At 41.2% G+C, this 15,606-nt stretch overlaps 1 protein-coding gene across 1 annotated transcript in view; it reads left to right on the top strand.

Annotated features, from left to right (window-relative positions):
• Nucleotides 1-2,893: 2,893 nt before the first annotated feature.
• The window catches only part of Pelp1 (proline, glutamate and leucine rich protein 1), a 28,849-nt gene continuing 16,136 nt past the window's right edge, over nucleotides 2,894-15,606 (top strand). The window contains exons 1-3 of the mRNA XM_076869348.1: nucleotides 2,894-3,325; nucleotides 12,437-12,501; nucleotides 13,207-13,312. Of these exons, the coding sequence (XP_076725463.1) occupies nucleotides 3,077-3,325; nucleotides 12,437-12,501; nucleotides 13,207-13,312 (420 nt within the window). The 5' untranslated portion in view covers nucleotides 2,894-3,076. The remainder of the gene's footprint in view (nucleotides 3,326-12,436; nucleotides 12,502-13,206; nucleotides 13,313-15,606) is intronic.

The raw sequence follows: 15,606 nt of genomic DNA, 5'->3' as shown, positions 1-15,606 counted from the left end.
CTGTGGAGGCGACGCGGGGGGCGGGGGAGGTGGGATGAGCTCAAACACAGTCTGCGAAGGAGGACTGGGTAATGCACACGTGGGTGAGCGGTTCTTAGTTGCGTGATGCTTGCTTTAGTGAGTGCCTCTCACCCCAGAGCTTAAAGCCTTTGGCCCGCCTTCCCGTTTTATTGTGGTGTCTCAGCTCCCCCTGGTGTATGTCTTCAATATACACGGTTCCTTCTTAAAATTTCTCCGAATTTCCACCTCCTCTGCCAACCCATCCCAGCTAACATCCACCAACTCATCCATCGATACATCCATCCCTATTTTATGCTAGTTTCTATAGGGTACCCTGGCCCCTGTTTTCCTTGTATACTTGAGGACACACACAAACAGGTTTTATGATCCTATGAATGCTATAATAGAGGTATGACAAAACAACTAAAAGCGCTTGGCCAGCATGGGGGTGGAGAGAGTGAAGACTGTCCATAGGAAGGAAATTTGAAAGATGGGCAGATGTAGAGAAAGGGCATTCCAAAGAGGGAAAAAGTCAAATCACATCCTCTTCTGAAGTGTTCACAGGGTTAGATGGCAGGAAAGAGAAAGGGGAAAGGCTGAAACACGTTGTTTGGTATAGTAGATGAAGAAAGTGGACTGAGGTCTTTCCCTGGAAACACTTTCTTTCTTTCTTTCTTTCTTTCTTTATTTATTTATTTATTTATTATTACTATTATTATTTTAGCAAGAGGAGTGACATGAAGAGATTTCTCTTTTTGTAAGATAATTCTGGGCAATCTGGAGGGTGGAAGGAGTTGGACAAGACTGCAGTACATAAACTAGTCAAAAGAAAATGATGGTTGGTAGAGTGGAAGAGAGAAGAGGGCCATACTGGAGTCATTTCTTGAGTGAGATTGGACTTGAGGGAGAATAAAGGATGACTTATGGAGATAAAGTATTTCTCCTTTTATCTCTTTTCCTATAATCTCCTCAAATGAACTAAAAAAATAAAAGGACAAATTGGTAGAAATGCCTTGCAATAATTTCCCATATCTACAAAGAATTTCTACAGAATGAAAATAGGTTAAGGACATGAAAGGTAATGAAGAAGAAATATAAATGTCTACTAAACACCAAAAGTTATTCTATGAAAAGTTATTCTATTTCACTAATTAGATTTTTTCAACACCCAGATTGGCCTTTTCTTTTTTTCTTTTTTTTTGTACTGGGGCATGAACCCAGAGGTAGTTTACCACTGAACTATACCCCAGCCCTTTTTATTTTTATTTTAAGAGGGTCTCACTAAGTCACTTAGTCTGGCCTCAAACTTGGGATCCCCTATCTCAGTGCCTCCTGCATAGCTGAGAGTTCAGGTGAGCAACATCGCTCCTGGCATTTTTTCTTTTTTCTTTTTTTGAGACAGAGTCTCTCTATGTTGCCAAAGCTGGTCTCAGACTCTTGAGCTCACCAGGCATGGTGATGCATGCCTGTAATCCCAGCCTTTGGTGAGGCTGAGGCAGGAGGATCATAAATTCAAGGCCAGCCTGGGCAACTTAATGAGACTCTCTCAAAAATGAAAAATAATGAAAAAGGGATGTAGCTCAGTGGAAAAGTGCCCTGAGTTCAATCCCAGTACTGCCAACAAACAGAACAATAACAACAGCAAAACAAAAACTCCTGGGCTCAAGATATCTCCTGAGAGACAGTATTTCATTCTCATTACTTTTGTTTTTTGTTTTGCGCAGTGCTGGAGATCCAAGGACCTACCAACTAAGCTACATCTTCAGCATCTTGATTGAAAGCCACAGAAGGGCTTTAAGGTGGAAGTGACAAAAGCTTATATACATGGGAACCTGCTGCAGTGGTGCACACCTATAATCCCATCAGTTCCAGAGGCTGAGGCAGGAGGATCTCGAGTTCAAAGTCAGCCTCAGCAACTTAGCAAGGTGCTAAGCAACTTAGTGAGACTGTCTCAAAATAAAAAAAACAAAAAGGACTGGGGATGTGGCTCAGTGGTTAAGCTCCCTGGGTTCAATCCCTAGTAGCAAACACAACCCCCCACACACACACACAAAGAACCACTAAAACCCCAAAAATCAAAATCCTCTGGTTATTGTGTGGAGGGACTAGGAAGCAAAAGGGAGGCAGAAAACAATGAATAAACCTTTGTAAGACCTTATAAGAAGCCAGGTGAGGGAAAATGGTGAGTTAGACCAGAGTTACACCAGAGATGGAGAAATGAAAAAAATTAGCCCTCTTGGGTTAATGTATTTCAGAAGCAGAATATCAGGATTTGAAGAATTGGATAGAGGTCTAGCAGAAAAAAGGATGACTCTTGTATTTGAATCTAACCATCACTCAATACAGAATGAGGTATTGGGGTGTTCATTTATAATGTATTGGTGAAAAATTGGTGCAAAAATTCATCAATGGGAACTATTAGATCGTAGCACGTGTATTTCATTCATCCTACGCAGCTTAAAGACGCTCACGATATATGAACTTAAAAAGCCAAGTGCACACCCTCTTGTTGTAAGATAAACTATTCATTTATGTGTTTGTGCATGAATTAATATTAGGAAAATACACACGTTACTGGGGGAGTGCCTTTGGAAAAGAGAAGGTTTTTTTTATAGTTGATGCCCTCCGTATAGTTTTAATTTGTTTTTCAAAGTCACGTATATTACATCATTTCCGTACTTGAAAGTGTGGTTAAAAATGTGATTTCAGACAAGCGGTTTCTTAAATAGGTAATACCAAATCCCAGAACGAAGGTGTCTAAAACTGTTTAAAGGAAAATTTTCGGATTTCAGCGCCTTTTGTCCGGACCACGTGTTTACTAAGGACCACAAGCCCGCCTCCGTCCCGCCCCGGGCGGGCCTTATAGGCCATCCCCGAACACCGGAGATGCTACATTCCCGCTGCCTCAGCCCCCGGCCCCTCCACCCCGCGCATGCTCCCACTCAGCCTGAGCCCGGGAGTCCACCTCCAGCCAGTGCGCAGGATCACAACCCCCTCCGTAAGCCCCCTTCTCAAGGCGCGTCCGTCGCGGTGTGTTTGCGTCATCGCGCCACGCCACCAGTAGAGCCCGGGGAAGATGGCGGCAGCCGTTCTTAGTGGGCCCTCAGCGGGCTCCCCGGCTGGGGTTCCCGGGGGAACCGGGGGTCTCTCGGCGATGAACTCGGGCCCGCGTCTTCGTCTGCTGCTGCTGGAGAGCGTTTCCGGTTTGCTTCAGCCGCGAACGGGGTCTACCGTTGCTCCTGTGCATCCCCCAGTCTGTTCGGTTCCACATTTGCCCGGGCTCATGTGCCTATTGCGGTTGCATGGGACGGTGGGCGGGGCCCAGGTAAGTCTGAGCTCTCGTGCTCGCGGCTCTGTGGGAAGGTTGGCGAGGCACCCAAGGGCCAGGATTACGCTGCACCGAAGCTGCAGTAGGGAGGTTGAGGGGAGAACGGCAGAAAGCGAATCCAGCCATCATTTCAGACGAGATTCACGTCTTTCCCCTTTATCCGCCGTGACTCTAGGGGAAAAATTAGGCCTCATTTTTCTGTTGCTAGGCTATTGGTAGGCACTCCGGAATGGATTCAGTTCCAGGCCTGGTCACTGAATAATTGAATGATCTCCTGTCCCGTTTTCTTATGGAGATACTTGTTTTGGGGATTGTTTCCACAGAGTTAACGGACATATTCAACGCATAAATATTTACGTGGTCTTACTGAAAGCCCAAGGCTGTACTAGGCTCTCCATTTACAGACATGATGGCGATGAGCAATGAAACGCGATGAAAATTGAATCCTAGCAGGGAACCTTTAACCTAATCCGGAGAATTGTCGAGATTTTCCAAGGGAACTGGAATGCAAAATGAGACCTTAAGGATGAGTAGGGGTTGGGTAAGGAAAGAAAATGGGAGAGGGTTTTTAGAGGAAAACTCAAGTGGGAAGGCCCTGGGGTAGGAAAGAACTGAAAAGGTTATTGTCCAGAGGCTCAGAGGTGGAGGGAAAGTGTGAGTAGAGAGTCAAGTGTCATATTGAATACTTTCTTCCTCACACACCTTACCATAAGCACTCTATCAAATCCTGCTGCTTCCACATAGATTTTCATTCAGCAAATATTTATTGGGTATGGGTTATATGTAACATACTGTTCTTATCTCTAGGTAGATAAATTAGACATGGGTCTTTCCCTAAGAATTTCTAATTTAGGTAAGAACAGAAATGAAGGTAAGTAAAAGGGCCTGGAACTTGAGAAGAGAGATACATTGTTTGATCAACCCATTTAAGCTTAGTCACCGACTTGACTTTCCCGTGGTACCACAAATTTAACAGTTTCAAAATGGTACTACCCCAGAACAGTGCACAATTTCTAGTTCAGATTATAGCAAAAATCTTCTCCTTGTCTTCTTACTACCTGAACAGTAGTTGGAGTGAATTTTCTTGCTTGTTTTTTCTTTTTTGGTGTACTGGGAATTGAATCCAGGACCTAACACATTATTAGGCAAGCACTGAGTTATATCCCAAGCCATTTCTTTTTGGGTACTGGGGATTGAACTTAGGGACACTTGACCACTGGGCCACATCCTCAGCCTTGTTTTGTATTTTATTTAGAGACAGGATCTCACTGAGTTGCTTAGCACCTCACTTTGCTGAGGCTGGCTTTGAACTCTCTATCCTCCTGCCTCAGCCTCCTGAGCTGCTGGGATTACAGGCATGTGCCTCTGTACCCGGCTTAAATTTTATTTTGAGGCTGGTCTCAGTAAGTTGTCAGACTGGCCTCAAACCTGCCATCCTGAGTAGGTGGAATTATAGTATGGGTCACCATGCCCAGCAATGAGTGAGCTTTCTAAAGTAAGTTCTGTTTCTGTTTGCTGCTTTTAAAAATCTTTCAGTACCTGGGCTTGCTTTCTTTCTTTCTTTCTTTTTTTTTTTTTTTAATTTCATTTCAGGGCCTTTATTCTTCTCTTGAAATCCCTCCATGAACTGCCTTGGCTCTTGCCTCAAATCTTTTCAGTTCTTTGCTTGTTCCTAACCACCTATGATTAAGAGATGTTTATTACATTGTTTCTTTCATTTATATAGTATATTCAACCTCTCTTCTCTGCACAGCACAGCTAGGCTTAGATTTGTTTTATTTTTGTTTATAACTGAAAGAAAAATCTTATGGAAATATTCAGACATACACAGATAATTTTTCTAATCATTCCACCCTGAGAGGTCAAATTTAACAGTGAACATTTTAGCAATTTTGTTTCATTCATTCTCAGCTCTGCCCCCTCCCAAGCAAATCCCAGATATTTCTCCTGTAACTATATGCTCTTTGAAGGACAGTAGTTTTTCTTTTCTGCCTTGTATCCCTAGGGCTTAGTAGTGTTCTGTTCTAGCCAGTAACTAAATATCAGTAAGATTACAGCATTCTTTTGCTTGAAACTCTACAGTAACTTACCATTGCATGAGGCTGTACATGGCATGTTTACCTCTTGAACTCATCTCATAGGACACTCTGCTTGTCTTAATTGTGTTCCAGCCACCGAGGCTTATCTAATTTCTAGGACACACAGAGGCCGTTGCTTATTAATTTTTTTTTTTTTTTTTTACTCTTTGCTGGGAAATTCCTGGCAAAGTGAACTTTTTTAAACTTAGATCTCAAATGTCACCATTTCAGAGGAATCTTTCCTGACCACTGTTGTAAAGTAGCCCCTTTTATTTCAGTTATTCTCTTTCATTTTATCCTGTTTGTTTCTTTCCTAGCATTTATCACTAATTGAAAGAAGTAAATTTATCAACTTATCATTTTCTAAGTTTTCTCTTCCCTTCATACACAGTTTAAATTTGGTGATTCATTGTGATCAATTCCTTTGCTCTTCTTGACTTGCATTTATTTGGTGTTAAATCCAATTCTAACTTATTTTGTTCCTGCATCTTCACAGCTCAGTATAACTAGAGAAAACCATGAGTCCTTGCTTTATGATTCCACTTTAAATTCATGGCCATTGTCCTCAGAAGTGGACTTTTAGTGTTGCCCAGCAAACCTGTTATAGTCCCACTTTCCTAGACAACTATTTTGTACCTTCTTCAAACCTCTCCTAATATTTTTTGTTTTTTTCCTACTAATTTTATACATTTTCACTCTTACTTGATGACATCATGGAGAAAGGAGAAATGGATGGATGGGAATTTCCATAGACTCCCACCACCATATTTACCAGCTTACCTATGACAAATGCTTTGCCTTCCCCCCTGTTACTAGTGATGAGCTGTCCATACTCTTACATAAGGCCAGTTCCTCTGCATGTGTACTAGACACTTTCCCTTACCACTTACACAAGAACCTTGTTTCAACAGATCTCTACTCCACCATCATCAACTTCCCCTATTCTCTGGTGGATTATTTTCATCAGTATATAACTCAAAGCTGCTTTAAAAAAAAATTACCCTCCAATTACTGTCCCATTTTTATATTTTATTTTATGGCAAAACTCCTCAAAATAATTCTCTGTACTTGATTGCTTCCATTCTTCTTTTTTTTAAACATTAAAGTTCACAGAAAAGTTGAAAGATTAAAAGAAATCCTATATATCCTTTACCCACAAATCAACATTTAATTCATTTAATTTATTTATTTGCAGTACTGTAATTGAACCCAGGGTTCTTTTACCACTGAATCTTTTTTTTTTTTTTTAAAGAGAGAGTGAGAGAGGAGAGAGAGAGAGAGAGAGAGAGAGAGAGAGAGAGAGAATTTTAATATTTTTTTTTTTTTAGTTATCGGTGGACACAACATCTTTGTTTGTACGTGGTGCTGAGAATCGAACCCGGGCCGCATGCATGCCAGGCGAGCACGCTACCACTTGAGCCACATCCCCAGCCCCTTACCACTGAATCTTTACTTCAGCCCTTTCATTAAATTTTTTAAAAATTTATAGTCTTACTAAGTTGCCCAGTCTGGCTTCAAATTTGCAATCATCTTGCCTCAGCCTCCTAAGTAGCTGGGATTACAGGTGTGCACCACCACACCTGGCCCCATACTCTTTAAAAAGGTCAAAATCAACTTGATGATGGTGGCTTCTGTCCTTAATTCCAGGAATTCAGGAGTCTGAGGTAGGAGGATTGCAAGTTTGAGGCCAAACTGGATAACTTGGTGAGACCCTATCTTAAAATCAAAAGGATTAGAGATGTATTTCAATGTGGTAAAGTGCCCCTGGGTTTAGTCTCTAGTACTAAAAAGAAAAACAAAACAGTACAGGATAGTTGTTTTGTAAGATGCCCTTCCATTTGGTTTTTCTGGGTTTTCCTTAGATTGAGATTGTGCATTTTCAGCAGGAGTTCTGCAGAAGTTGTGATGTGTCATTCTTGGAGCATCCACATCAGGAGGCACATACTGTCTATTTTTTTCCATGTTGATATATTAATTTTCATCTTTGGGTTAAGATGTATTTTCTAGGTTTCTCAACTATAAACTTATGATTTTTCTATTTGTAATTAATAGATATCTTGGAAGATGATTTAAATGTCCTGTGTCTTAACCTTTCATCTGTTTTGCCATCCCTTAAAGTTCCTTCCCAGAATAGATTATTACTATGATGATTATTTCATTGGGCTAATCTGTTCAGCCACTTTGCCAAAACACTTTTTTGGGGTGATCTGGTAACTCTTGAAGGTAATCCTAGTGACCATTAAGAGAGTAAGTTCATGTGTCAAATTTGAGTCCTTTGACCCATCTGTATCATTCAGTATAGTCAATTGTTCCTTCCTTTGTTTTGGTGGGGGTAACAGGGATTGAACCTGGGTATACTTAGCCACTGAGCCACATCCCTAGCCCTTTTTTATTTTTTATTTTGAGACAGGGTCTTGCTAAATTGCTGATGCTGGCTTTGAACTTGGGATCCTCTTACCTCTCTCATCCTCCCCAGCTGCTGGGATTATAGGTGTGTGCCACTGTGTGTCTGAATCCTTCCTTCTTAAAAGACTTTCTTTATTTGGCTTCTGGGATAGCACTCTCTCAATTCTCCTCCTACCATACTGTTTACTCCTTTCCAGTCTTTTCCAGTAAAGACTAGTTCTTCCTTATTTCTTTGACCTCTATAAAGGTTAAAGTTCCCAGGGACCCAATCCTCACTCTGCTTCTTTGCTTTATTTATTCCGTTTATTTATTTCTGCTATATTTATTCCGTTGGTGAACTGATCCAATGTCATGACCAAAAACTCCCAAATTCACATCTTAACCAGGAATTCTTGTAACTCCAGACTTGTCTACCCAGTGCCTGTTTGGCGTTTCCATTTTGATGCTAAATAAATACCACAGATTTAACATACCTGTAACTGAATTCATGATTCTTACCTCCAAGACCTACTTCTCCTGAATCATTCCCCTTAGTAAATGGCACCTCTAATTATCAAGTGATAAACTTTGAGGTTATCTTTGACTTCTCTCAGTATCTCCCATCCATATCCAGTATGCATATTCATATCAAATCCCATTAGCTCTACCTTCAGAATTTAATTGGATTTTGACAGCTTTTTATCCACACTCTTACCAGGTTACAAAGACATAATACTGGGATCAAACCAGGGCCTCATACATGCTACGCAAGAGCTCTACCACTAAGCTACATCCCGGCCATTTTTATTTTTTTGAAATTTTTTAATTTTGAGACAGTGTCTCACCAAGTTTTGCAGGTTGGCCTTGTATTTGTGATCCTCCTGCTTTAACTTCTGGAGTAGCTTATAGGTTATAGGTATGCACCAGTATAATCTGGTATGTCTGTCTTTGTTTATTTACTTATTTTAATCAAAAGTCAGATAATGTCACTTCTCTGCTTAATTCTCTCCTTTAAAAAAAGTTTTTATTAAAATATGATTCATAAACTGTATAGTTTACTCATTTAAAGGGTACAGTAATTTGTGTGTGTGTGTGTGTGCGTGCGTGCGTGCGTGCGTGCGTGCGTGCGTGCTAGGAATTGAACTCGGGGCCTTGTGCATGCCAGGCAGGCCCTATTCCAACTGAGCTATATCCCCAGCCCCAAAACAGTGTTTTTTTTTTTTTTTCTTTTTATTGTGTTTGCAGGGTTGTGCAACCATCACTGTGTTTTGAACGTTTTCATCACTCTATATAGGAACGTTGTGCCATTGATAGTCCCTATTTCCCATCAACCCCTCTCTGACTGCTTCCAGCCATAGGTGACCATTAGTCTACTTCTGTAATTTTGTGTGTGTGTGTGTGTGTGTGGTCACTGGTACTGGGGATTGAACCTAGGGACACTCTCCTGCTGAGCTACATCCCAGCCCTTTTTATTTTTTAGACAGGGCCTTGTGAAATTGATGGATATTTGAATTATTTCTACTTTTTCATTATTAGAATAATACTGTTTTGAACTATATACAAGGTATTGTGAGCACATGTTTTCATTATATATAATATTTTAGTTAATTTTGTGCATAAAACAACCTAGGAGTGGAATTTCTGGGTCATGTATTCACTCTGCATATAACCCCATTTTTGTTGTTGTTGTTATTGTTCTGGGGATTGAACCCAGAGATACTGTATCACTGTACCACTGAGCTACATTTCCAGCCTTTTTATTTTTTCTTTTGAGACAAGATCTCATTAAGTTGTTGAGGCTAACCTTGGCTTCCTGATCCTCCTATCTCAGCCTCCCAAATATCTAGGATTGCACAGCACCTGGCTTATGCATATTGTTTTGAGGAACTGCCAGATTGTTTTTTCCAAAATGACCATCTTGCATTTTTATCAGTAGCATATGAGGGTGTGTCTTGTTCTCATTTCTCTTTAGATCTCTGCCTACACAAACTTTCAAAAGAGGACTTTTGTGCCCATTTTACTACTTAAGTACTATCTCCCTTCCTACTCAGAGCACTGCTTTCCTTCTTTACTCTACTTTATTCTTTCTTAAAACATTTAGCACCATCTGACATATATGTACTGGAACATTTTATTGTTATTATTTTTGGTACTGGAGATTGAACCCTGGGGTGCTTTACCACTAAGCTACATCCCCAGTTTTTTTTTGAGACAGGGTCTTGCTAAATTGCTGAGGCTGGTCTTAAACCTAGTTCTTCCTGCCTCAGCCTCCCACTTTGTGCTGGCATTACAAGTGTGTGCCACTGCAGCCAGATTATGTAATATTTTAGTTAATTTTGTGCATAAAACAAAGTTTGGGTACATTGAACTGTAAAGAAGTGAAGCTGACGCTCTCAGTCACCTATGTGGACAATCTGTGGTTGTTTGGTATCACCATCATTTGTGGCAATGAATTTATATGCTAAGCAATCATTTCTTATACTTACTAATACTTAAGTACTTTGCAGTGAAAAATATGATATGACACACCATTAATACAGTAAATGATAAAGAAGCAGCACAGGAACATCATCAAAATCCCGGCATCGAGTCAGGTGTGGTGTCACGTGCCTGTAATCCCAGCAGCTCAGGAAGCTGAGGCAGGAGTATCACAAGTTCAAAGCCAGCCTCAGCAACAGCGAGGCACTGAGCAACTCAGTGAAACCCTGTCTCTAAATAAAATACAAAAAATGGTTGGGAATGTGGCTCAGTGGTTGAGTGCCCTGGAGTTCAGTCCCTGGTACCCACAGGAAAAAAGAAAGAAAGCAAGAAAAGCCCTGCATCAGTTATTGAATACCAGTATCTGCAAATGATGGCACCTACATGTGTTTTCATTGAAAGGTTACTGTGTACTGTTTTAGTTTTTTTTTTTTTTTTAAGTGAAAACAAACGTGTGAAACAGCTGCAAGACTAGGAAGTGGGTCCTGTAGGAATGAGAATGCATTTTTTTGGGTGACTTTTTGAAATGTTTCCTCTAATCATCTGCCCCATTAACATTTTTTGTTTTAGAAGTCTCTCTTTGATTTTACAAATGGACATGATTTCTTATTCAGTCACAAATGCATATTGCTTTAGTCCTTCAGTAAATCCTTCACCCATTTTCACCATGTCATCTGTAGGTACATTTTCCCCAATATTAACATCATCTTCATCATCACTGTTATCATGAACACCTATGTGTGCTGTAAGTAAATACACATGCTTTTTTCTTATTACGGTTACCTATAGGGGTATCTGCTTTTTTAAAATTTTCAACAATATCTTTACATTAGAGAGCAGAGAATAAGCAGCAAAATAAAACACTGAGTATTGCATGTAATCCATGTGGGGCATTGTGAGGAACCTGTCATTGGCTGGTCTGGCCTTCATGCCTCCATTTTACAACATTTTGTGGGTAGGCTTATGCGGGGGAAATTTGAACTGTGGGAAAGAGAATCACAGCTGAAGGGGGCTGAGAGGGTCCTCTTTTTTTCCCTTGGGGGCACTGCATAAGCTACTGTATACCTGTTTAAACTGGCCCCATCACATAAGGTCAGGTGTGGAATTTTCCACTTGTGTCATGCCAGCACTCAAAATGTTTTGAATTTTAGATATTTGAGTTAGGAATGCTCAACCTGTTTTTATTTTATCAGTTCTTTATTTTCTGTCTCTAACTAGAAAGTAAACTATCCAGCATATAAGACAAAGTCAAGTTTGAATAAACATTTATTGAGCTATATGTTCCTTCACCTGACCCAGTACATGATGTGTGTTCAGAAAGATGCATGATGTGTGCAGAGAATGAGTGATGCTGGGCCTGGGGGCACATTCCTGTAATCCCAGCAACTTGAAAGACTGAGGCAGGAGGATTGTAAATTCAAAGCCAGCCTCAGCAATTTAGGGAGACCTTGTCTCAAAAAAAAAAAAAAAATAAAAAGGGCTGGGGATGTAGCTCAGTGGTAATGTACCTCTGGGTTTAATACCCAGTATGAAGAAAAACAGAAACAATGAGTGTTGTATACCATTAGGAAGATACAGGTGCCATGAGGGGGGTCTGGTCCTTCTGCCAGTAGAGAAGTTGTCTGTGGGAGGGCCAATGAGGAAACCTCTTTCATGGGCTTCCATAGTATGAGAGGAAGGGGAGCCTTGGAAGGAAGACTCTGGCTGAGTAGATCTGTGATGTCCTCTTTACAGCTGTATGGAAATCAGGAACGGGAGAGGATTTGCTTGGGTATGAAGGCAGAAGGATGGGGAATGAGTTCAGTGTCCCTTCAGCTATGGTTTCTGGATATCTCTATGCTGAGTGCTTTCCAGGGATCCGAGGTGAACCTGACCCATTGTTGAAGACTAATGGAGGAATGAGTTTGACTCTTCTTGGATAGCTCTGATTTATTGGGTGTGGTATGGTGGAATGGATCAGGTAAATTAGAAGTTGAGGAAGAGCTCAGAGGCTGATATGAGTGTTACCCACAGGAGAAGAGGACACAGGTGAAAGGCCTCTAGAGGGATGATCTTTTGGCCTCAAGGAACTATAACTTCAGAAAGGATTTTGGAGGTGCTGGGACAGGGAAAGCTTGGAGAATTCTGCTTGTGTTTAATGTCCTATTACCTGACTTCTTTTTTCTAGAATCTTTCAGCCCTTGGAGCATTGGTGAGTCTCAGTAATGCACGTCTAGGTTCCATCAAAACTCGGTAAGTCTTTTAACACTTTTTTCTCCCCCTTGATATTAAGAATTGAAGCGAGGGGTGCTAAACCACTGAGCCATATCCTCAGCCCTTTTTTATTTTGAGACAGCTTAGGGTATCACTAAATTGCAGAGGCTAGCTTTGAACTAATCTTCCTGCCTCAGCCTCCTGAGCTGTTGAAATTATAGGCCATGTACCACCATGCCTGGCTCTTGGGCCTTTTTGATTTTTTTGTTTTGAAAGGTTCTTGCTAAATTGCTTAGGGCTTTACTAAATTGCTGAGGCTGACCTTGACTTTGAGAGCCTCCCAAGTTGCCGGGATTATAGGTGTGTGGACCACCACACCTGGCTTCCCCCTCTTCCTCTTCAGTGGTATGTTCCCTTAGGGAGTGAACTGTATATACACCTGTCCATCTATTATCACCATCCTGTGGATTCAAAAGATTTCTCCATTTCCAGAAGGGTGGGAAGTTTGTTTCTGATTGTGAGCTCTCTTGAGTTGAATCTACCCTTTCCAGTTCCCAAGTTTCTATTCTTTACCTGGGCCTCCTTTCTTTCCTTGCTGGCTCCACCTTACCTTAGGTCCTCCAAGCATTTCAGGAGGTGGAAAGCACAATGGATCTGGGGTTGAAGTCTTTTATTAGAGCCCATGAGAATAAAAGTGCAGTCAATAGCCCCCACCCACTGTGTCACACCCTTCTTGCTTGTAAGGTTCGAGGGCCTGTGTCTGCTGTCCCTGCTGGTGGGGGAGAGCCCTACAGAGATGTTCCAGCAGCACTGTGTGTCCTGGCTTCGTAGCATTCAGCAGGTGTTGCAGGTAAGGATTCAGCTGCCTACTGCCCTCTCCTTTTCCCACCTGATCCTTCTCCTGGGTCTGGTATTTTGTGTGTGTGTGTGTGTGTGTGCGCGCGCGCGTGCGCGCGCGCCTGGGACATTTAGTTCTGAGGACAGAATGATTAGAGAAGCAATTTCCTGAAAATAGGGAGATTAAACTTGAAATAGAAACATCCTTTCAAACTTTTTTTTTAATATTTTTATCTGCTGGCTTATTTTAATTCATCTGATCTATCACACACTGTAACCTTTGACAGCTTCACTCCTTAGTTAGCTTTTGTAATGAATGTCATCGCTAAATCGCTAATATTCCTTTTTCTGGGTTTGTTTTGGTCTACTCCTTTGTGTCCCCCACCCCTCTTTTTTTTTTTTTTTTTTTTTTTTTAGTACTGGAGATTGAATCCAGAGGGGTTTAACCACTGAGCCACATCCCCAGCCCTTTTTTATATTTTATTTAGAGACAGGGTCTCACTGAGTTTCTTAGTGCCTTGCTGTTGCTGAGGCTGGCTTTGAATCCATGATCCTCCTACCTTAGCCTCCCAAGACGCTGGGATTACAGGTGTGCACCACTGCTCCTGGCTTCCTTTGTTCCTCTTTTAATGTTTTAATTTCTCTTCTCTCCTTTTCCATGCTTTGATGATGTCTATACTTAGTTTTACAGCAAACTGTGTGCTAAGCTCTGGGCAGACAGTAGTAAGGTGTACTTGGACTCTTCTTTCATGGTGCCTAGAGTCTAGTACAGAGGTTGGGAAATTTTCTCAATGAAGTAAGTGTTTGCAGATAGTAAATGTTTTAGGCTGGTGAACCACATGTTTCTGTCGTCTGTTGTTTGTTTTCCATCACTTTAGAAATGTGAAAACCATTTTTAGCTTGTGGGCCATGAAGAAACAGGCATCCACAGACCCTAGTTTGCTATTTTCTGTTCTAATGGAAAACACTTTAACTGAATAATGATACAGTTGAATGTGACGTGATAAACTGAGGTAGGTGCTATGGATGTAGAATCTGATCCCAACTACAGAGGTAGGGATTGGGGTCAGAGGTTTAGGAAGGGCTTTCCTGAACTGATCAGTAGTAGTTAATTGGGCTGAAAAAATGTTGTAAGAGTGCATAAACCCTGACAGAAGAGAAGTTGCCATTTGAAGAATTGAAAGCATGCTGGTGTGGCTGGAGTTGATGAGACACAAATGGGAAGATAGATTGTGACCAAAATATGTATGGCCTTGATAGTCATATTAAGGGTTTTTATTTTTATTCTGAGAGCAGTGGAATTCATCCAGAGTTTTAAGTTGATATCTTAGTATCCCAAATACTAACAGACAAAATAACAAAGTACTGTAGATAGAGATTAATCTGGGTCACAGTTCTGGAAGCTGGGAAGTGCAGGATTGAGAGGCAGCATTTAGTGAGGGCAACATAACATGGTGGGTGGCATCATATGGGAGGTTGGGTATTAGGTGTGTGGGGTTGTGGGCATGAGTGTGCATGCCCAGAACTTGCTTTTACAATAAACCCAATCCTGTGATAATGACATTAACCCATTTTACCCTCATAACTTAATCACCACCTAAAGGTCTTACCTTCCTACGTTATTGTGTTGAAAAGTTTACAGCACATGAATTTTGGAGAACATTAAAACCATAGCAGTGGGAGTGAGGAAATAGTGGTAATGGTGATGGTCAAGTTTTTATTTAAAAATAGCACCCTGGCTGCTGTGTGGAGAAAGGATTAGAAAGGAGAAAATGAAAACAGGAATACCATGTGGAAGACTACTGAAGTAATCTAGAACATTTGCAGTAGCTTGAATGAGGGTGGTGGCAGTAGAATTAACGAGAAATAGATATATAGAGAGATACAGAGGCAAAACAGGGAGTCCTGATGATTGATTAGCATTAGGGAGAAGACATGCCCAGAATGATTCACGGACTTGAGAACATTGGAAGACAGCCAGGTTCAGAAGGAATGGGAGAAAACACCATAGATGTGTCCTTGGGTGTTATATAGAATCCTTCTTGGTAAGCATCTCATCTGTCATGACTGGAAGTGTCTCCATATAGCCTTGAAGGGTTCAGAGGGTTGGGGCTTTAGTTGGTTTTTTTTTTTTTTTTTTTTTGGTACCAGGGATTGAACCCAGAGGTGCTTAACCCCTGAGTCACATCCCCAGCCCTTTTTTATATTTTATTTTGAGACAGGGTCTTGCTGAGTTGCTTAGGGCCTTGCTAAGTTGCTGAGGCTGGCTTTGAACTTTCCATTCTTCTGCCTCAACCTCCTAAGCCA

Source organism: Callospermophilus lateralis, chromosome 11 (genome assembly GCF_048772815.1).
Source record: "Callospermophilus lateralis isolate mCalLat2 chromosome 11, mCalLat2.hap1, whole genome shotgun sequence".
Taxonomy (NCBI): Eukaryota; Metazoa; Chordata; class Mammalia; order Rodentia; family Sciuridae; genus Callospermophilus; species Callospermophilus lateralis.
This window is presented reverse-complemented; position numbering and strand designations above follow the sequence as displayed.